Here is a 22,454-nt window from a genome sequence, read left to right on the forward strand (position 1 = left end):
GACATAAGAACATTTACTTTGTAAACTATTTCAGTTAACAGATCAAAAAGAGTTAGATCACCAATTTTAAAAAGTACATGAGGTTGTAGGGAGTAAGAAAGTTAATGGGCATATTACCAATAACATCAAAGAATTTAAATATACATGTATATAATTTTCTCTTCTCCACATACATCACTCACTCTTCCTGGACAATGACACTAGACCAACACGTTTGTGTTCCGGGTTTTATGCACTACCATACTGTTGTGTGCAGTTTCACAACGTCACACATTTAAATTACTGACTAACACTCTCAAGCCCTTCCACTTACACCAAAGAAATCCTTTTATGGGTTTTTTTAAAGAATTTATTAAAACCTCCCTTTTATTCATATTAGGTTTTCTAAACATACACATTTGTTTTAAACAAAAAACATTCAGATTAAAATATATTTTAACAACATTTCCTTACTTGTGTCTTAGATTTATATATATGATTAAACAGAGACAAAGAATTGTTCTCACTGGATTTTAATTACAAGTTTTCCGTGGGTCTGGATTTACCATTCTGTCTTATTTATATCTATGCTTAGACTGTCAGTTTTCCAAGGCAGGAAGTGTCTTTATTTTTCTGTATTGCACATGGCCAATCACTATATCATACTGGCTCAGTTCATAAAATAATGTGATAATAAATAAATAAATATATGATTTTGTTAAATTCTCTATTCTCCCTGGAGCCAGTGAAGGACAAGAAATAGATTTCCAAGGATAGGCTGTAGAAGGACTAAAAATAATTCACCGGTTGGGTCAGTTTTAGGTCAGGCAATTTCCACACAGACAAATCCAACAATATTTAATTGTATAAAAATACTTTAATTTAAACTCACTCATTCTTGGTGGGAATTTTATATTGGTCAAGAAGCAATGGTGTCACTCCACATAATTCCAGCGTTGACAAGGTGTCTAAACATGGCCAGTTTGTACCATACCAAAATACAGTAATAGATGTGTCATTATAAGAGATGTCCACTTGCTCCATTACATGTTCCTTTCCATTTCTGTCCTTCAGTACAATCACCCAACTCAAACTATATGTTCTGTTATTGAGGAAGTAAAAACAATAAAAAAAAAGTTTTTAAAACAACCTGTCAGAAGTGACAAGAACAATGTATGGAACTTTAGAAATTCAGTCAGCAATGTCCCTTTTATTTTCATTAAGTTTTACCTTGTGACTAAATCACATTAATCAGATCGTGAGAGCATCTCCCCATCATGATCAGAATTCACAACTCTATTTCGCTATACACAGATACCATATAAAACCACTAGGCCAACATTCTGAATGTAGCTTGGGAGTAAACACACTTTATGACAAAACAATACTTACTTGATAGCTTCTTTGGTTTTAAGTGGAAGGCCAGTGTAAGGGTTTATAGGTTTCAGAAGCTGAATTATTCTAGTTTTGCCAGTTGCTATTTGTTTCATGATATATTCGTTCTTCCAATATCCCGATTCTCTGTCCTGAATCGTAGCATGGCTTAGTAAGACAGCTGTTCTTTCAACAGATTTAGTTTTCCAATTTGTTCTTTTAGGTGGAAAAAAACTGGAGTAAATTTTGAACCAGATCACACTGGAAAAAACATTCAAGAGAAAAACAAAGTAAATCCCATAAAGAGTTCTTACCAGTGAGGGCACAGATCAGTAAAGAACAGACCCACCAGCATCAGAATTAAAATATACAGTTGCATGTGCATCTCAGGCATGATTGAGAATCTTATTAAGAAAAAATATATTATCCAACGTTAAGAACAAGTTGTGTTTGTTTGATTTAGGTGGAGAAAGGGAATACTAATCATTTCTAGAAAGTCCCAACATCTAGGTTTTGCCTCAATGGCTGATGTCCTTCTGTATTCATAATTTCCCCTTCTTTCAGTTTGTTGTTAAACCCCATATTCTGTATTAGTGTGGATATGCTAGAATTTAGATTGCGGGGAGAAAGACAAGTCACATAATGAGAACCAAAGAGCATTTATACACATCTTGATATTTTTGTTGGATATAAAAAGTTTTACCTGACATCATAACACATGAGATACATTCTACTTGTTACTCATTACCTTCTCAATCAATTCTCACTGAGATCAGTGGGAACGTCTGAGCAAAGATTGAGTAAGGACATCATAATCATAACCAACAGGGAGATGCAAAAGTGCCATTTGTGCTGCACTCCCCACCTGTCCTCAGCCAACACCATGCCAGGGCAGTCACCTGGTACAAATTAGAAGGATGCTTTAAATTGTGCTGGCTGTTAATGTCCCCAAGGGCTAATCCAGCAGCTAGGCCATACTAGGGATGTACCGAACATGCCCTTTTTGTCCCAAGCCACATCCCTTGCATCATGGCTAGAAGAGGGTGGCATCAAAGCTGCTACAGTGGTTCCTCACCACCCAAGAGTTGCCACTTTTCCACATCAAGAGTGTTTTATAAGTGTTATCTAGTTAATCCCCACTATACCCCAGGGAGGTAGATAAGTATCACTTATGTATGGGGAAAATGAGACAGCAAGGTTAAAGGACTGCCCAATGCCTAAAAAAGTCAGTTTCAGGGCCAGAATAAGAACTCAGGACTTCCCAATCCCTAGTCTTGTGCTGCAGCACTAGACAACATCTCTCTCTCTTTCTCATGCATTTTTGTATTCATTTAAAAAGCACCCTTCCTTCTTCATGTTCTAATTCTTTTCCTCTGGAGCTGTCCTTTCCTCATTAAAACACGTTGAGAGACGATGGGAAGGGAGAGGGGGACAGTATGCAGTAAATATGTTACCATTTATCCTTTGAATACAATTTTACAAATGATGAACAGGATGTGCTACCACATATCAACCACACAATCCATAGTAATTATACCAAAGACACATTATGGTGTTTTATTTCTCACTTAGAAATTAGCCTCACCACAGGATTTTCACATCCACTGGCCAGCCAGGTCTTCCTTACCAATCCCTGCTTTTTCCCAGATTAAAACTATGTTATCCTGCTCTAGTATGTTTCTCTGGGTCTTTTTCCATAAAATATTCAGGGCTTAGATGGCTCCCAGGCTGACCTCTGTCCAAGAAAACAGTCAGTCTCTCTCATAGCAGCCTGTTTCCATGCCCTCAGTGGCTGATGTAAGTCACTACACATCACTAACACCAAGCTCTGTCTTCTTATGAGTACATCATTCCTTTTGTAGGGGCTTCTCTGGGAAATCAACATTAGTCTGATGGTCTAATTCATATAAGATTTATGTGACGCTTCCTCTCTTCAACTCTTTGAGCTGAGGCTGTGTAAGGCACACAGCCTGGGAGGCACAACTGGGGAGCTGCAGAGAGGCCCCCTGAAAGAGGTTGCAAAGATCATACCACCAACAGCCCAAGCTTTCAAGTCTCCTCCTCTCCCTTCCCCCTCCTAGATTCTGATTTGAAAAAGGAATTCAGGATGGAGAAGTTAGATTTCAGAGAAAATCCCAGAAGCAGAACAGAGAGCTGAAAATGTTTAGCACTGGAGGCTGAGATAGGAAAGGAGACCTTGTTCTCAGAAAGGTCCAAAACATCCCTGAGGCGTCAAGTACAGCATTTACCAACTAGGAGGGAGGCATGCACCAGACTAAGCTATTGCCATCTCTCCCACTGACAGTAGTTGCAGTCATTCATGGTGTGAGCAGAAGAAAGTAGCTGGGAAAAGACAAAGAAATTATTACGGGCCACAAGCTCCCTAAACCGGGGTGCCCCCTTGCATTTATGTGGCCTGTGTGATATAATCACATTTTAAAATGAAATGAAATCTGAGGTTATTTACAAAGTATATTTCTCGCCCTCATGGTTGCAAAGTAAATCTACCATATGTAAACAAAATGCAATCAATGCAGTGAATGTCAGCAGATGCAAGCAGACATTTCAGACCGTAACTCAGAGGTGTGGATTTCCCTGACTCTTTAATCTCACTGGAGTGTCCGCTCCAAAGCCTAGTGATGACACTTCAATGACAACAGAAACAATTTCAGTGCATATCATTTTAGCAGATGGGGTGGGGAAATGGAATGGGAGAAATTGGAGAAATAGTGGTGGGTCTAAAGGCAAGCAGATTCTCTCCCTAGTGATGCTAAATACAACAACACGGTACTGAAAAAATGATACCTAAACATTTTAATTACTACACAGAGGTTGACCTCTCCACTTGATCCATCTGCAAAGCTCCCAATGACATCAGTGGGAGATCACTATGAATTGAGTCTTAAATTTATACTCTGACCCATGGACCATAATTAAACATGGAATTTAGCCCTTTGAACTGACACCCCTGCGATAAACCTTTTTCTATTTGTTTTTCCTCCTGTTTTTATCAAAAATAAATTCATTGCATTGTGACAAATGAAAGCAGCTGAAACCATCACCAGAACTGCCTGCCTACGTAAACCCCCTGCAATAAAGCAGGAGAAAAACTGGAATGAAAAAGGAGGAACCTGAAAGGAAGGTGTGAAAATCCCTGCCGGTGAGGAGGGAGCTCCGCAGCCTGTGCTGGTTTATCTAAATCAGAAAGAAAAATACAAATGGATCTTATAAAGCAATAAATGCAAACGGGTAAGTTTTTAAAGCAGTGTGCTTGGTTTTAGCCATGTAAGTCCCATTAACTTTAATGGAACTCACACAGCTAAAACTGCATGCAATATATTGAAAATTTACCGTACAGATTACAATACAACAGAAAAATAGCTGCTGGGTACTTACATCAATTCCCTGGCATCAATGAAACTAAATTAAAAAGTCTCATATAACTCAGGTTAACTTGACTGCTGTGAGATTGAGATTACTATGTTTCCCCGCTTCCTTACTTGTCATTGGCCAGATGATAGAAGCGTTTATTCGCACAACCGATACACAACAGGGATACAGCATCCAAATAAGAAAATATCTTCAGTAGTATCTCTGATGGCATACTGAAAACAAAAAGGAAGGGAAAATATTACTGGACTTATGTGCAAAATAGAGTTTACAAGTGGCTAAAACCTTTAACCCCTCAGCACACAAAAGTGAACAAAAGAGAGAGAAGCCACCACTTCATAAATCCACATGTCAAACCAGTCTTTATAAAACATTGTGTTCTCACCTAAAGCATTAACCTGCAGCCTTATCAGTTTTGATTTGTTGCTCTGATCTGAAGCCTTTGCTTACTGCACTTCACAACAGCATATTGAAGTGGTACAAGATGTTAACTGCAAGCTTAGTTCCTCATGCATTCATGTTACTTTTTTTGAGCTTTAAGCCAATTTAGTTGTGAAAAGTAACAGAGAATTCATTCAAATTATGTGAAATTATTCTGTTCACCCCTCCTCACCCCTCCTACCCCCCAAGGTTAACAGTATTTTTCATATCATGGCTCCACATTAAGTCACTCACCACTAATACTTCTCAAATGTATCCCAGAATCTTGTGTATTCATTATCACCTTTCAAGTGTCAGGTCCCAAGATACTTTACCAACAGTGCCTACTCCAAGCCAAACTTTGGTGGGATGCTGTATCTCTCCTCAGCTTCATGTGTACTTATAAAAGGTCTAATCTAACTGCCATTAAAGTCAACGGAAAGACTACCGCTAACTTCAACAGGACTTGTAGGCACCCTTAGAGCACTTCTGAAAGCGCAAATCTGTCTTCCACTGTGGCTGTCAGGCTGTTCAGTGAAGGGATTCCCTGAAATCCCATTGCTGCTGCTGCTTTGCAGTCACCTGCTGGAATGTGCAAACCATAGCCTAGGGCATGAATTCTTTGTCTAGACTCTAGGGGTTGGAAGCCCCAGGTCATTAGATTAACATTTGCACATGGTACAAAAATTTGAAATAAACTTATTCTATTGTCCTCATTTTTCTGAGTGTTGCAGTACCCTGGTGTCAGATCTGCCACTGAACAAAGGAGGTACTGTGGGAATCAGCAACCTTAATGTCTTTCCTGACGTCTATGTCCATTTGCAAGTGACCGAGCAAATCAATTGTGGGTCAGAGCAAGTCAGCTGTGGTTCTTATGAAGAAGCTGGAGGTTTAATACTACCGTTTACTCCAGCAATTTGTGATCTTCCAAACACAGGTTGATAAATACCACTAAATACTAAGGGAAATATGTTAAAAATTCAACATCTAAGGGTATGGCCACTTGCAATCCCGGAATCTGATTGAAACTTATGCTCACTTTAATCTAGCTAGTTCAGATACTGAAGCAGTGAAGCCCATGGCAGCATGGGCTCCAACATGAGCTAGCCACCCAAGTCATTACTTGGGGTCCCAATACAACTTCATACCAAGTAAGATACAAAAAGAGTTAAAAATAGTATCAAGTAATTCCCTTGCTCTAGCGTCCCATCCACCAGTTTTGGATTTTATAACTACATTTCTCTCCCCCCGCCCTTTTTTTTTTTTTTTTAAGAAAATGCTTTTCCCTCTTGCTGTGTGAAAGACCCACACAGACAACTGGGAAAAGTGATTAAATAATTAGCTACATATGGAAATTAGGAAAATGGCTGCACACAAAGTGCTATCAAATGTACAAACTAAGCAAAATCAAAGAAGTTTCTCTCATCTTCCAGTTATAATAATCTCAGACATTACTTGTAACAGGAGGTACAAGATTTTTCAGAGAGAAATGTGATTTTTATGTTGAGGGTGTCCCTGTAATATTATCAGACACAGCGGTACAGTTCCATCTTCAAGACCTAGTCTGAAGGAAGAGGCCACCCATTTTACACACCCCATCATTCTAAAATTCCCTGTGCTAAATATACTTCTCACCATGAAAAGTATTTAAAAGTTTAATTACAAACTGTCATTTATTAAACTAATGCTGTAACAACCTTGATTTTAAGAAGCGATATAGTTCATTCATCAAGACCATGGGGTTGCACACAGGTAACTGAGGGACTACCATGGCCTGCAGAACCTTCATTAAAGGGCGAAAATGCATGAGAAAAGACACAGTTTAATACTCAGGGCCCAATTTGAAGCTTCAAGGTAGGCTGGTAAAGACCACTCTATTCACTTTTATACTAAGAATATCTGGTGTGGAAATCACTGAGATACAAACATGGAACTCCACTAGACTATTTTTAAACATGATTATATTTCAGCGCAGAACAGCCCTTTAAAATTTGATTATCATATTGAAGCCACAGACATACTCACCACTCAATGCATAGGCAAAATTTTGATTTCATAGAAGTCTTCTGATAAGGCCTTTGAATGCAAATATTTTGGGTTTCAGATAGTTTCGCAGACATGGCAGCGAAGATTCCTGACCTCTTACTACAGACACAAAGATAAGGCTATTAATAGTCACGTGATCATTAACTGGAAAAAAAAATATGTATCAATATGTACTATCCATCACAACAGAAACAAGATTCAGAAAGACATGTTATATGGCCAATATTTCACTTCATAATCAGCACTTAAGTAATGTGAAATAATTAAGCTCATGGTAGGAAATGGGGCTGGAACATATGGCCCTGCTATGACCACTCAAGTCAATCTCTACTGATACTCAGATGAATGGTGCCACAACAATACCCAATCAGTTTTACCAATGAAGACAATCCATTCACCTTGTTACAAAGAGCAACTCCACCATGGCCAGCATAATCATACTCCAAAAGAGACTGCTAAGGACTCAAGCTGCTCAGACTGTAAACAGAGGTTTCACACCAAGACATAGGACATTTTTGTTGACCCACCTAACACTGGCATGTTAATAAAAATAAAAATCAGTGTAACTTATGCTTTGAATTTGTCAGAGCCCAAGAAAAATTTCATAAAGCTATAAATCTGGATCATATCTAAAATATGCAAGTATATTACCACTTCAAATCTGCTTTTGTGTAACGGTATATATTTTGCAGTCATAGGAGTACTAAATCACTAGATAGGTGGGTTTTGCTGCTGTTTTTATGTATTTAGTTTTTAACATGTGCTGGAAGTGTGAGACAAATTGCCGTTTCTTCCCACAAAACAAAGAAGTAGCATGCTTGTGCCAAGTGCAAATAAAGCCACATACCTTAACCTGCCACACATTTTATACCTAAGTTTCCAAAATAGTAAGTATATTTGAAACTATCTATATATTCATAATATTCTTAATCACCATCAAACCCCACAAAAACTCTGGAAGAAATAGCAGAATATGAAGATGGAGCCTCAGAAACCTAATCAGACTCTGACAACCAAGCACCCTGTAATGCCATAGAGTAGAGCTTCCTATATTCTGTCTTTGTTAATGCTCCAGAGTTTGGATTGCCATCTGGCATTCAAATATCTGGTCAATCCAACTCTCTGTACCTAGGCAACCAACTGATGCCGGGGATGCTTAAAAAGAAATCTAATTTGGATGGACACGGATCAGCAGAACATTTAATGCACATGGGTAATAAATAAAGAACATTTTATGGTCATGGAGCAGAAATAAAACTTAGATAAGGAACAAAAATTAACTTTGACCTCTTTACATACTGTGCTACCTTCACAAATTACTATCCCATCATAGTAGAAATCCCTAAGATCCCAGTGGGCACCATTAGAAGCATATTTCCTTCTGATCTAAAAGTCATACAGTTCACACTTCAGAAGCCAATCCTCTAGTGCGGTGATTCTCAACCTTTCCAGACTACTGTACACCTTTCAGGGGTCTGATTTGTCTTGTGTACCCCAAGTTTCACCTCACTTAAAAACTACTTGCTTACCAAATCAGACATAAAAATACAAACATGTCACAGCACACTATTACTGAAACATTGCTTACTTTCTTCTTTTTATCATATAATTATAAAATAAATTGATTGGAATATAAATATTGCACTTGCATTTCTGTGTGATACTTGAGCCTGTTTTTCACTTGCGAGCCTTGTCATTCTGGGAGGCAGTGAAGCAACACCAACAATTATGTTTTTCTCCATATTGACTCTATTCCTGTAAACTGTTGTAAAACTAGGCAAACACTGTAACTAGATGAGTTGACGTACCCTCTGGACGTCTGTGTATCCCCAGGGTTATGTGTACCCCTGGTTGAGAACCACTACTCTAATGGACCAGCACGATCAGTAATAACATTTCTAAATGTATGTCACATATGATCCTGAAGGTCAGATGTATGTGTGACTATGTCTACTACTGTTAATAGGTAATTTTGGATCAAAGCTGACATTTTTGATTGTGAAAGGGAAAAATGTCACTTTGCATCTTTCAGTAAAACTGCTCAGCAACTGGAACACAAAACACCACCCTTAACAGGTTAAAGAAAACACCAATCTTTAGCTGTGCACAGGTTAGCAATACCGCTGTCTAGAAAAAGGGATGAAATTACATCATCTTGGATGAAGCCATGTCATTACAATTTCTGTGTTCTGAGGGAGGTTTTCAAAAGCGCTCAAGGGATTTAGGATAATACATCCATTTTAAAGCCAATGGGATGTGTTCCTAAATCCCAAAGGTGCTTTTGAAAATCTTCCACTCTACTTCTACACCTTTCTTAAGTCTTTGTTTTTAAAAACTTGTATTCCATTTATTATTTTTCATCTTTCAAAACAAAAAGTCCACAGTTCCCTAATTCATCAACTAATTCAATCACTTTCCCATCCACTGTGTGCGCGAGGATAAGAAATCAGTCCAAATACTAGAAAAACTTTCATCACAAAACAGATAAAGCTGGCCTGACACTTAAAATCTAATTGCCAGATGTTAATCCCCCACACTTTTTTTTTTTTTGAAGTGTCATATATCATTATATTAAGAGGCTCGAGCTCAAAGGCACAACAGCCTCAATGGTTGATTCAACAGCTGTTCAATTTGTGGCACTCAGTTTTGTAGCTGTATTTTCACCTCAATAACCTGTAGTATATGCAAAGTGGAGACAACCTTTTTTTAGAGAAGGAGTAATCTAGTCTGTTTCAAAGAACATAGCAAGTTGTAATTAAAGTTGTGACAATATTGATTGTTCCCAAAATTTTAAAATATATCTAGTCATAAACAAAGACAATAATAATTTAAATGGCTATTCCTCATGTCATCTGATGATGTCCAAGTGCTTTACAAGGGGAGGGGGTATTACTAACCCTCTTTTACAGGTGGAGAAACTGAGGTGAAGAATGGATAAGAAACTTGCCAAAAGTCACACAATCAGAAGGGTTGAGAACACAAGTCTTCTGACCTTGCTACTAGGCCAGCATTTCTCAAACCTTTGGAAGCTGAACCACACTCCAGAAAAATGAAACCTGACACACCCCCACACTGCAATCACAGAAAGTGTATAAATTATATTCCTGGGGGAAATCACTGCGCATGCATAGAATTTATGTCCCCCACAGATTTCTTTGTTTTCCCTCAGAAAAATGGCTTTCTGATAGAGAAATAAAGGGAAGCCATAAGAGCAGTCATGCGACCATCCCCAGCAGTATGTTTTGGGGGCCCAGGGCAGCCGGCAGAGGCCAGGAGGAGGGACTGGGGAAGACCCGGCTGGTGGCTCCTACCCTGCGCTGGGCTCAGCTGCTAGTCCCAGCTGGGCTGGGGAGGACAGGACTTCCTCTTCCCTTGCACAGCATCCAGGGCCGGGTCAGACCCACTCCCAGATTTCTACCCCGGCTGAAGGAAGTTCTGAAAACTCCCCCTGTACCCCCCCCCCACTGACTGCACCCATCGCTCCTCAGCTGCAGGGGGAGGGACCCTCTACAGGGAGCTTCTCCCCCATCCATGCAACCCCTGTGCATCCAGATCCCCTTATATCCCGACACTCCCGCCGAGCCTCCCACTCCTGCACCCCTCCCCCTCAATGAGTCCCACTCCCCCTGCACCTGGACCACCCCGATGAGCCACCCGCACCCAGATCTACACCCCACTGAGCCCCAACCAGCTGTATCTGGACCCCCCCACTGAGCCTTCACACCCATACCCCCCGCCGAGCTCTATCCCCCAGACCCAGACCCCCACCACTGACCCCCAACCACCTTCACCCCCTGCTGAGTCCCATTACCGTTGCACCCAGAACCCTCCAGCAAGACTCTGTGCATCCAGATCCTCCCTGCACCTAGATCCCCCACTGAGCCACCCGCACCCAGATTACCCCACACAGAACCCTCTCAACCCACACCTGGATCCCCCCACACTTGGATCCTGCCTTGCTGAGCATGCCTGCTGACACCTGGTACACCTGGCGCAGAGGGGAATAACTATATCAATCAATCAATCAATAAATGTGGACGCTCCAGCATGGCAGTAGGGAAGACAAGCCACTGGCTGCACAGAGGTGGGAGATTGCCCTGCAGTCCCCTCCCTCCCCTACCCTCCACCCAGACACGGACTCAGTGGTGAGGCTTGACCCGACCCTGACACAGTGCAAGAGCTGGGATTGCCCCAGAAACATACCGGGGTCCTGACCCTCCAAGCCAGGTGCACCAAGATAGCAAGTGAGAGGGACAAAGTCTCACATGTATGACCAGCCCTGACCCCCAATCCAGGTGTGAGGCAAGCAGGCTCTGGATGGCGGGATCCAATTTTGGAGGAACTTAGTGTGTGGGGGATCCAGGTGTGGGGTGAGAAGGTTCTGTGTGGGGCAATCTGGAGCAGAATTCCCTCAGGAGTATCCTTTGCATGCACACTCTTACCTATGCCCATAACACTTTTGGAAATGCTGGTGTAGATATTCGTAATGTCATGCTTCCTCTCCTTTCTTACATGTACTTTCATGAACAGTGAAATAACTAGTTAATAACATTCTTAACTATTACTTAGTCCTGCCTTGAGTGCAGGGGACTGGACTAGATGACCTTCTGAGGTTCCTTTCAGTCCTACACTGCTGTGAGTCTATGATTTAGAGCAGTGTTTCTCAAATGCAGCCACAAGGGGCTTTTTGTGCGGCCACAACAGCCTCCTGGTCGGTGATGGGGGGACAAAATATCGGCATCTCCCCCTCCCTCCCTCCCTGTTCTTCCTGGATGTGCTGCCCTACACCACCTCTGGAGACAGGTGGGGCACAGTGCTGCAGGAGCAGGATGAGTTCTCAACCCACCTGGGGGTGGGGGCCAGCAGTGGGGCTTGGGCTTCAGCCCTGGGGTGGTTATGCAGCAGGCTCCAGCGGCAGGACTTCAGGAGCTAGGCCACGGGGCTTTGGGTTCTGGCACCCAGCTCCAGTCCCGAGCTCCAGCCACGTGGTAGCGGGAGCTGGCCCTGGTGCTGACCCCTGGCCCAACCCGTGTGGCAGCAGGTTCCAACCCCTAGCTTCAGCCTCGTGGCTCTCAGCTCTGACCATGCAACTCCAACCACCTCACATCACCTCAGTCCCCCACTGCCTTCCCCATCCATTACCCTATCCCCCTGGGCACCCACTGCCTCCCACCAGCCCCACATCCACCCCCACATTGCCCCTGGCCTCCACTGCCCCCCCTCTAACTCCCCCATCTAGGACTTAATTCGTCCTGGCGCTTGCTGAGAAAAGTGATATTAACAAACATGCAAGTATCAATTTTCACAGCAGACTTACTAGTTAGCTGGGAGGCTGTGATACAGTGATACCTGTATGTTTGTTAATATCACTTATCACAGCCTCCCAGCTAGCTACTAAGTGTGTTCTGAAAAGTGATATTAATGAGCATACAAATATCACTTTTCACAGCATTATTTTTATTACTGTGTCTGCAAAAAAAAAAAAAAAAAAAAAAACATAAAATACAATGATTTGGATGGATGTGCATATTTATCTGTTTTTCCTAAAGCTAATTAAATATTTTAGGAAAAAGCGTTAGTGCAGCCACCAGTGAGAGTTGGTGGCTGCACGCAAAGGCTGCAAATTTTCTTGTGAGAACCATGAGTATCATCACTGCTATTCAGAGATAGCACTTATTGAAATGAATGGCCCAGTTCATGGCTCAGAACTATTGTTTCAAGCTCAGTGCAAATTTGTCTTTGCATAAGCCATCATCATGCCTTGTTTTTGAAGGTTTTCCTCACAACCATAACAGCTAGAGAGACATCCTTTTTCTCTCTTTCTTTTTTTAAATGAAAGCGGAGACCCTGGAGAACTGTCCACATTCCGATAGCTAGTCCTTTGCATTCCTGAGACCTGTGCCTCACACTTTGGGAAAAACTGCACAAGACCATGCCACTTCCCTACCATTAGATCGGATCTTCTTCTCTGAAGCACTTTTGAATTTGCTGCATTCCAAATGTCAAAAGCTATAGTGAAACCAAAGTGCCTTTAGTCAATTCAGTCCTTTTCTTTTCATTCAAGTCAGCAGCTGCAGAAGAAGAATACCGAGCTTCCGTACTAATGCTTTACCAGCACCTCCTGGCATTTGACATTTACCAGGATCACCAGTTGCCAGAGACAGCTGTCCTAAACATGCAAGATGATGATGGAAGGAGGAGAAAGGGTGGGGAAAAGTCTCATCTGGTTAAGATGTATTTTAGACAGGTAAACTATATCCCAGTCCTAATGCATAATTAATATATAAACCTGGGATTTGCAAAGAAGCCTTAGGGATTAGGCACTCAGTTCCCTTAGAACTATAACAGAGCTGGGCATCAAACTCTCTTAGGCTCCTTTGAAAATTCCAGGTTTAAACAGCTCCTAAACAGACAGGCAAACACCCAAGAATGTTGTGTGACACAGTTATTTCATAATCTGTACAATCATCACCCCAATACACTTATCTGCCAGATACATTTATTACTTCACTGAAGCTTGTTTTCCTTGTTCATGGCTCCTTTTTAGTCCCTTCCAGTCCATTAAACCGTCCCCACTATACGGCCACAGACTTTGGCCTTGTCTACACTAATGCTAATTACGCTAGGTAAGTTACATAAATTACATAATTTAACTCAACGAAATTTACACTGACTGAAAGCGGTGTTTACACCACACTATGTCGATGGGACAGCTTCTGCCTCTCATTGAGGAAGAGTACTGAAGTTGACGGTGTGACAATATGCCTTGGAGGCGCGTCCTGTAACCCCCATATTCCTCATTTATAGATAATTGTGATATTGCATATAAAGCAGGCTGTGTGAAGCATCAGAGGAAAGGTTATGATCTACTGAAAGTCACTGTTCTATCTAAATATGTATATCATTAATGCATATGAAGTTATGAGAATTGTGTTGTATGGTTGTCATTAAAATATGCTGTGGATTTGGGAAGCGCCCAGATACTAGCTCTCCAGAGACAATTCCAAGGAAAGTAACCAACACCCACGTGGGTGTCAAACAACCATCAACAGCCATTGTCCTGCAAGGGAGCTACAGCTCAATGCAGGGATCAGCAACCTTTGACACGCAGCCCGCCAGGGTGCTTACCCTGGTGGGCCGCGGGCCAAAGGTTGCCGATCCCTGGTTCAATGACTCGGCTGCATAAGGCCACACCAGGTGAATTGCTCAACCTTGCCTGGCAACTCAGCAATGCCCACCAGACATGCCTGGACTTGTGTTCTCCAAGCTCATTGGACTGAGGGTTCAAAATAAAACACTGAGGTCCCATGCTCCGCCTTTCTCCTGCCCCCACCTATGCTATTCCCTGCTTCCTTATCTTAGCAATCATGCAACTGGTTGAACTTGGCAAACCTCAATTTTATAAATGTCACAAAATGTGAATGTTATATGCAATAAGGGACTAGATATTAATTTTGGAGATTCCTGTATTCGATGTTTGGCGTTTACCTTCATTAGAAATGAGGAAGGAATGGTGGCAGCATGTCTGTTAGCAATTATTATGAGAAATCTTGTTTAACTGTCTCATATTTTTTTCCTTTGTTTCCCACACTACCATTGGTGAATACCAGTTAAGCTTCTGTTCACTCAGATTTCACTTTCCCATTCTTTTCCTGTACGGTTCATTCAGTAATGCCACAATCTATCTTTTGTGACAAATTTCATGGAGGAAAAAGCTAATGTACTCAATGATTTTTTTGCCTCTGTCTTCACGCACAAGGTCAGCTCCCAGATTGCTGCACTGGGCAGTACAGCATGGGGAGAAGGTGACCAACCCTCTGTGGAGAAAGAAGTGGTTCGGGATTATTTAGAAAAACTGGACGTGCATAAGTCCATGGGGCCGGATGCGCTGCGTCCGAGGGTGCTAAAGGAGTTGGCGGGTGAGATTGCAGAGCCATTAGCCATTATTTTTGAAAACTCATGGCGATCGGGGGAGGTCCCAGATGACTGGAAAAAGGCTAATGTAGTGCCCATCTTTAAAAAAGGGAAGGAGGAGGATCTGGGGAACTACAGGCCAGTCAGCCTCACCTCAGTCCCTGAAAAAATCATGGAGCAGGTCCTCAAGGAATCAATTATGAAACATTTAGAGGAGAGGAAAGTGATCAGGAACAGTCAGCATGGATTCACGAAGGGGAAGTCGTGCCTGACTAACCTAATTGCCTTCTATGATGAGATAACTGGCTCTGTGGATGAGGGGAAAGCAGTGGATGTGTTATTCCTTGACTTTAGCAAAGCTTTTGATACGGTCTCCCACAGTATTCTTGCCACCAAGTTAAAGAAGTATGGGCTGGATGAATGGACTGTAAGGTGGATAGAAAGCTGGCTAGATCGTCGGGCTCAACGGGTAGTGATCAATGGCTCCATGTCTAGTTGGCAGCCAGTTTCAAGCGGAGTGCCCCAAGGGTCGGTCCTGGGGCCGGTTTTGTTTAATATCTTTATTAATGATCTGGAGGATGGTGTGGACTGCACTCTCAGCAAGTTTGCAGATGACACTAAACTAGGAGGCGTGGTAGATACACTAGAGGGTAGGGATCAGATACAGAGGGACCTAGACAAATTAGAGGATTGGGCCGAAAAAAACCTGATGAGATTCAACAAGGACAAGTGCAGAGTCCTGCACTTAGGACGGAAGAATCCCATGCACTGCTACAGACTAGGGACCGAATGGCGAGGTAGCAGTGCTGCAGAAAAGGACCTAGGGGTCACAGTGGACGAGAAGCTGGATATGAGTCAACAGTGTGCTCTTGTTGCCAAGAAGGCTAACGGTATTTTGGGCTGTATAAGTAGGGGCATTGCCAGCAGATCGAGGAACGTGATCGTACCCCTTTATTCAACATTGGTGAGGCCTCATCTGGAATACTGTGTCCAGTTTTGGGCCCCACACTACAAGAAGGATGTGGAAAAATTGGAAAGAGTCCAGCGGAGGGCAACAAAAATGATTAAGGGTCTGGAGCACATGACTTATGAGGAGAGGCTGAGGGAACTGGGATTGTTTAGTCTCCAGAAGAGAAGAATGAGGGGGGATTTGATAGCAGCCTTCAACTACCTGAAGGGGGGTTCCAAAGAGGATGGAGCTCGGCTGTTCTCAGTGGTAGCAGATGACAGAACAAGGAGCAATGGTCTCAAGTTGCAGTGGGGGAGGTCCAGGTTGGATATCAGGAAAAACTATTTCACTAGGAGGGTGGTGAAACACTGGAATGCGTTACCTAGGGAAGTGGTGGAGTCTCCTTCCTTGGAGGTTTTTAAGGCCCGGCTTGACAAAGCCCTGGCTGGGATGATTTAGCTGGGAATTGGTCCTGCTTTGAGCAGGGGGTTGGACTAGGTGACTTCTTGAGGTCCCTTCCAACTCTGATATTCTATGATTCTATGATTCTATGAGATGGCCTCCGATGTCAAACACACTGAATTCTGTCATTGCTGAATGAATCAGGCCAAACGGAAAGGAGAAAGCTTGTCCCAAATATTTCAGCAAATAACACTTTGAAAAAAAAAATACCGAAGAAATAAATAAAATTTAATAGAATTTTATCCAGTTACGATTTACACGTCCAGACTTCGTAATTTTAACTGTGCAACTTTACTGCTGCATAACAAGTTCAGTGCAGTTTTGGTATTTCATTTTTTTTTTTTTTTAGGAGTGCCATTGACTTTAAGTCTTATTTAATATTAAGCATCCTGACAATTGTCACTCACATTTGCCCCTGTTGTCATTCTTTCACTCTTGCCAGCTGAAATGTCATAAGCAGTGATGCAGGAAATGAGAAGCTCACTTTTTCTGACTACTAGAATTTACTTCCAGGGCTTTGGCATAGGTAGTCTCCCCTACTCCCCCTTCTGGATCTCTTGCCTCCACTATGCCTCTGAGCCCTGATCTACACTACAAGTTTAGGTCGAATTTAGCAGCATTAGATCGATTTAACTCTGCACCCGTCCACACAACGAAGCCATTTTTGTCGACTTAAAGGGCTCTTAAAATCGATTTCTGTACTCCTCCCCAACGAGGGGCTTAGCGCTGAAATCGACATTGCCGGGTCAAATTTGGGGTAGTGTGAACGCAATTCGACGATACTGGCCTCCGGGAGCTATCCCAGAGTGCTCCATTGTGACCACTCTGGACAGCACTTTCAACTCAGATGCACTGGGCCAGGTAGACAGGAAAAGCCCTGGAAACTTTTGAATTTCATTTCCTGTTTGACCAGTGTGGCGAGCTGATCAGCACAGGTGACCATGCAGTCCCAGAATCGCAAAAGAGCTCCAGCATGGACTGAACAGGAGGTACTGGATCTGATTACTGTTTAGGGAGACTAATCCGTGCCATCAGAACTCCATTCCAAAAGACAAAACGTCAAAATATTTGAAAAAATCTCCAAGGGCATGATGGACAGAGGGTACAACAGGGACCCGCAGCAGTGTCGCGTGAAAATTAAGGAGTTCAGGCAAGCCAACCAAAAAAACAAAGAGGCAAACTGCCGCTCCAGGTCAGAGACCCAGATATGCCGCTTCTATGATGAGCTGCTTGCAATTCTAGGGGGGGCCCCTACCACTACTCCACCCCTGTCCATGGACATCTGCAAGGGGAGAGTCTCAAGCAACAGGGATGAGGATTTGGGGGACGAGGAAGATGAGGAGGTGGACGAGGAGGAGGCTAGCACACAGCACGCAAGCGGAGAAACCATTCTCCCTGACACCCAGGAACTGTTTATCACCCTGGAGCCAATACCCTCCCAACCCTCCCAAGGCAGGCTCACGGACCATGAAGCTGGAGAAGGCACCTCTGGTGAGTGTACCTTTGTAAATATAATACATGGTTTAAAAGCAAGCGTGTTTAATGATTAATTTGCCCTGGAGACTTGGGATGCATTCGCGGCCAGGACAGCCCCTCCTTTTAAATGGCCAATCCAACAGGTGCTTGGTATGGGAAAGGAGGGCGCTGCTGTTTGAAACCATTCCAACATGTTATGAAGGTGGAAGAAGCTGAAAGACTGTGGCTTACCATGGCTGCCTGCAAGCCGAATTCTGTTGCCCGGCCCTGCGTGTGTGATCTCACACCAAACCGGCAGGCCCTCAATATAAGAGGCAAAATGTGACCTTGTACCAAAAGCATGTGCTATGTAATGTTAACAGCTTGGTTCACCGTGAAAGAATCTACCCATTGTTCTCTAAAATGTGTCTTTTTAAATACTACTCTCCCTTTTTTTCCTCCCCCAGCTGCAAATGTTTCAACGGTACCCCTATCATCTCCATCCCAGAGGCTAGTGCAGATAAGAAGGGGGGGAAAAAACACACTCGCAATGAAATGTTCTCTGAGCTCATGCAATCCTCCCGCACTGAAAGAGCTCAGCAGAATGCTTGGAGGCAAACAATGTCAGAGTCCAGGAAAGCAGAAAATGAACGCAAGGACAGGAGGGACAAACAAGATAAGAGGTGGAGGGAGCAAGAAGAGAGGTGGCAGGAGCAAGATGAGAGATGGTATCAGCATGATGAGCAGAGGAAGGATGCAATGCTGAGGCTACTGGGGGATCAAACTGATATGCTCCGATGTCTGGTGGAGCTGCAGGAAAGGCAGCAGAAGCACAGACAGCCACTGCTGCCCCTGTGTAACCACCTGCCCTCCTCCCCAAGTTCCATATCCTCTTCACCCAGACGCCCAAGAACGCGGGGGGGTGGGGAGAGTCCAGGCACTCAACCACTCCACCCCAGAGGACTGCCCAAGCAATAGAAGGCTAGCATTCAATAAGTTTTGAAGCACAGTGTGGTCTTGTCCTTCCCTCCTCCCCACATCCACCACCCTGCCCGGTGCTTCCCTCCTCCCCCATCCCTCCCGGGCTACCTTGGCAGTTATCTCCCTATTTGTGTGATGAATTAATAAAGAATGCATGATTTTGAAACAATAATGACTTTATTGCCTCTGCAAGCGGTGATCAAAGCGGGGAGGGCAGCTGAGGGAAGTAGAGTGAAACAAGGGGGCGGGTTTTCATCAAGGAGAAACAACACAAACAGAAGAACAAACTTCTGTACTGGGCAAACTGGTTGAAACTACAGTAAAGAACAAAACCGTCAGACGCATAGATGAACATAATTTGTTGGGGAAGAGTCAACATGGTATTTGTAAAGGGAAATCATGCCTCACCAATCTACTAGAATTCTTTGAAGGGGTCAACAAGCATGTGGACAAGGGGGACCCAGTGGATACAGTGTACTTAGATTTTCAGAAAGCCTTTAACAAGGTCCCTCACCAAAGGCTCTTAAGCAAAGTAAGCTGTCATGGGATAAGAGGGAAGGTCCTCTCATGGACTGGTAACTGGTTAAAAGATAGAAAACAAAGGGTAGGAACAAATGGTCAGGAGTCTGTACTGGTTCCAGTCCTATTCAATATATTCATAAATGATCTGGAAAAAGGGGTAAACAGTGAGGAAGCAAAATTTGCAGATGATACAAAATTGCTCAAGATAGTTAAGTCCCAGGCAGACTGCGAAGAGCTACAAAAGGATCTCTCAAAACTGAGTGACTGGGCAACAAAATAGCAGATGAAATTCAATGTTGATAAATGCAAAGTAATGCACATTGGAAAACATAATCCCAACTATACATATAAAACAATGGGGTCTAAATTGGCTGTTCCCTACCACTCAAGAAAGAGATCTTGGAGTCATTGTGGGTAGTTCTCTGAAAACATCCACTCAAGAAAGAGATCTTGGAGTCATTGTGGGTAGTTCTCTGAAAACATCCACTCAATGTGCAGCGGCAGTCAAAAAAGTGAACAGAATGTTGGGAATTATTAAGGGATAGATAATAAGACAGAAAATATCATACTGCCCCTGTATAAATCCAAGGTACACCCACAACTTGAATACTGTGGGCAGATGTGGTTGCCCCATCTCAAAAAAGGTATATTGAAATTGGAAAAGGTTCAGAAAAGGGCAACAAAAATGATTAGGGGTATGGAACGGTTGCCGTATGAGGAAAGATTAATAAGATTGGGACTTTTGAGCTTGGAAAAGAGATGACTAAGGGAGGATATGATTGAGGTCTATAAAATCATGACCGGTGTGGAGAAAGTAAATAAGGAAGTGTTATTTACTTCTTCTCATAACACAAGAACTAGAAGTCACCAAATGAAATTAATAGGCAGCAGGTTTAAAACAAAAAAAGGAAGTATTTTTCACACAACGCACAATCAGCCTGTGGAACTCTTTGTCAGAGGATGTTATGAAGGCCAAGGCAATAACAGGATTCAAAAAAGAATTGGATACGTTCATTATTAGCGAAGATGGACAGGGATGGTGTCTCTAGCCTCTGTTTGCCAGAAGCTGGGTATGGGTGACAGGATGGATCACTTGAGGATTACCTGTTCTGTTCATTTCCTCTGGGGCACCTGGCATAGGCCACTCTTGGAAGACATGATACTGGGCTAGATGGACCTTTAGTCTGACCCAGTATGGCCATTCTTATGTTCTAACTACAAATAAAATATTATTTACAAGTATGGCCAAGACAACATAGGAGAGTTCACAATAAAAAAAAAAAAGTCAAATGTTAGGCTAGCCACCAAACCATAACAGTGACCCTTTTTATCTTGGGTGGAGGGAAGAAATAAACAAACAAAATAGTGCTACACTGAGCAAAAGTAGATCGCAAAGTCCATAGTATGACACCAGAGATCATGACTAGTTCAAATAATTCTGCCAAACTTGCAGTATTTTCCACACTTTCTGTTTAACAGGAAACCTCTATCTGCTCTAACCCCAGCTCTCTCCACAAACTCTGCAAAAGTTCTGAACACAGTACATATTCTCTTTTTCTTCAACCCCTGGGACTCAAACCTATGCAATTTGTGTGGCATAAGAGTCTGGACAGGTGGAGGGAGAAAGTCACTCATCAAATCTCAAGCCTGGCAGACAAAGGCCTTTATCAAGTTGTCTTTTTGGAAGTTCCTCATGGTGTGGTGGTGATTTTGTTTGGTTGGTTTTGGGTTGTTATTTGTTTTGCTGGGGGAGGCCCAAATTTGTTTGAACTGGTCTTGCCTGAGGCTCCTGTCGCATGCAGTACAACAGTTACATTGTGTAGGAGGGATAATACCTTTATATCTGCAGCACAGAACCTGCATGTATGCATTTAAACTGGCTCAGCAGCCTAGAGACATCACAATTAAACTTGGATAGTTTTCAATGTGGAAAATTGTATATGCTTAAAGTGGCAGTGGAAGAGGCAGGGGAGGACTAGATAATGAAACAGTGGAGGAGGACCGTGGGGTGGGCACCACAGTTAAAACTGGGCTGTTTTCCATGTTGAATTTCTGATGTAATAAGAGGGCAAGACTTCAGTTTTATATCTCATCCAAGAATGGCACCTCCAGCAGCCAAGTAACCACTTTTGATGCCTTTTGTTCAAAGGCAACTCTCTCTCAAGTATCACCTACTAAATCACCAATACCACTTCCTACAACACCCTGGATTTTCATTTAGAGTTATTCCATCCAAAGTTCTCACCACCCAGACCTGGAATAAGGTCCTTCAAAGCCAGATAAGATTGAAGTCCCACCCCGTACCCTTACCAGACCCTCTTCTGTTTTTCCAATATAAATTAATTAAACTAATTAGACATAACCTCACAATTCCTTCCCCACTTCATATTATTTATATTTAACCTTTTAGAATGTACTTTACTCCCTTTCTTACTCACCAATTTAATATGAAACTATAAATGCCTGTTCTGGAGGCCCCCTTGACTACACTGTCCAATCTAAGATAGTACCCCAACCACAGAGAAGCTGAGGTGTTCCTTAGCAACACTTATGTGACCAGCAGCAGTCATCCTGAACCTGCTTCAAAAATGGTTTGATTACACTGCCTTGGCTTTCCATGTGGACAGCTTTCTTGGACCTACATTTGCCTGTAATGGAAAACTGCAATTTTGGGAAGCAGGAAGGAGAGAATTACATCAAATACATATTTAAATCAGGAATAACAATATATTCTCTATGTTAAGTGAATACATCTTTTTTGCAATCTGCTTGGCCTTTCGCCTTCTTTAGTCCTTTACACCCCTTCTAAATTAAACACCTCCGACAGTAGGAGTGGAGAATTTTGATTGGTTAGCTTTTTACAACTACTTTACATGTAAATAACTACACAAGGTTCAAGACACTTTATTCCCCATACATTTTATTCAAGATCACTTTCACAAGTGAAGTGTCACATACCCTT

General features: G+C 42.6%; 1 protein-coding gene across 2 annotated transcripts in view; it reads right to left on the bottom strand.

Annotated features, from left to right (window-relative positions):
* Window positions 1–22,454, bottom strand: part of FBXO15 (F-box protein 15) — a 47,653-nt gene that overhangs the window by 21,906 nt on the left and 3,293 nt on the right. The window contains exons 2-5 of one of the 2 annotated variants that reach the window (XM_054019771.1): window positions 7,189–7,308; window positions 4,854–4,958; window positions 1,372–1,614; window positions 872–1,081 (exon numbers count right to left, since the gene is read on the bottom strand). In XM_054019771.1, coding sequence (XP_053875746.1) covers window positions 872–1,081; window positions 1,372–1,614; window positions 4,854–4,958; window positions 7,189–7,308 — 678 coding nt within the window. Of the gene's footprint in view, window positions 1–871; window positions 1,082–1,371; window positions 1,615–4,484; window positions 4,549–4,853; window positions 4,959–7,188; window positions 7,309–22,454 lie in introns of those variants that run through there. The other variant, XM_054019772.1, reaches the window with a different exon arrangement.

The sequence above is a fragment of the Malaclemys terrapin genome, chromosome 2, assembly GCF_027887155.1.
Source record: "Malaclemys terrapin pileata isolate rMalTer1 chromosome 2, rMalTer1.hap1, whole genome shotgun sequence".
Taxonomy (NCBI): Eukaryota; Metazoa; Chordata; order Testudines; family Emydidae; genus Malaclemys; species Malaclemys terrapin.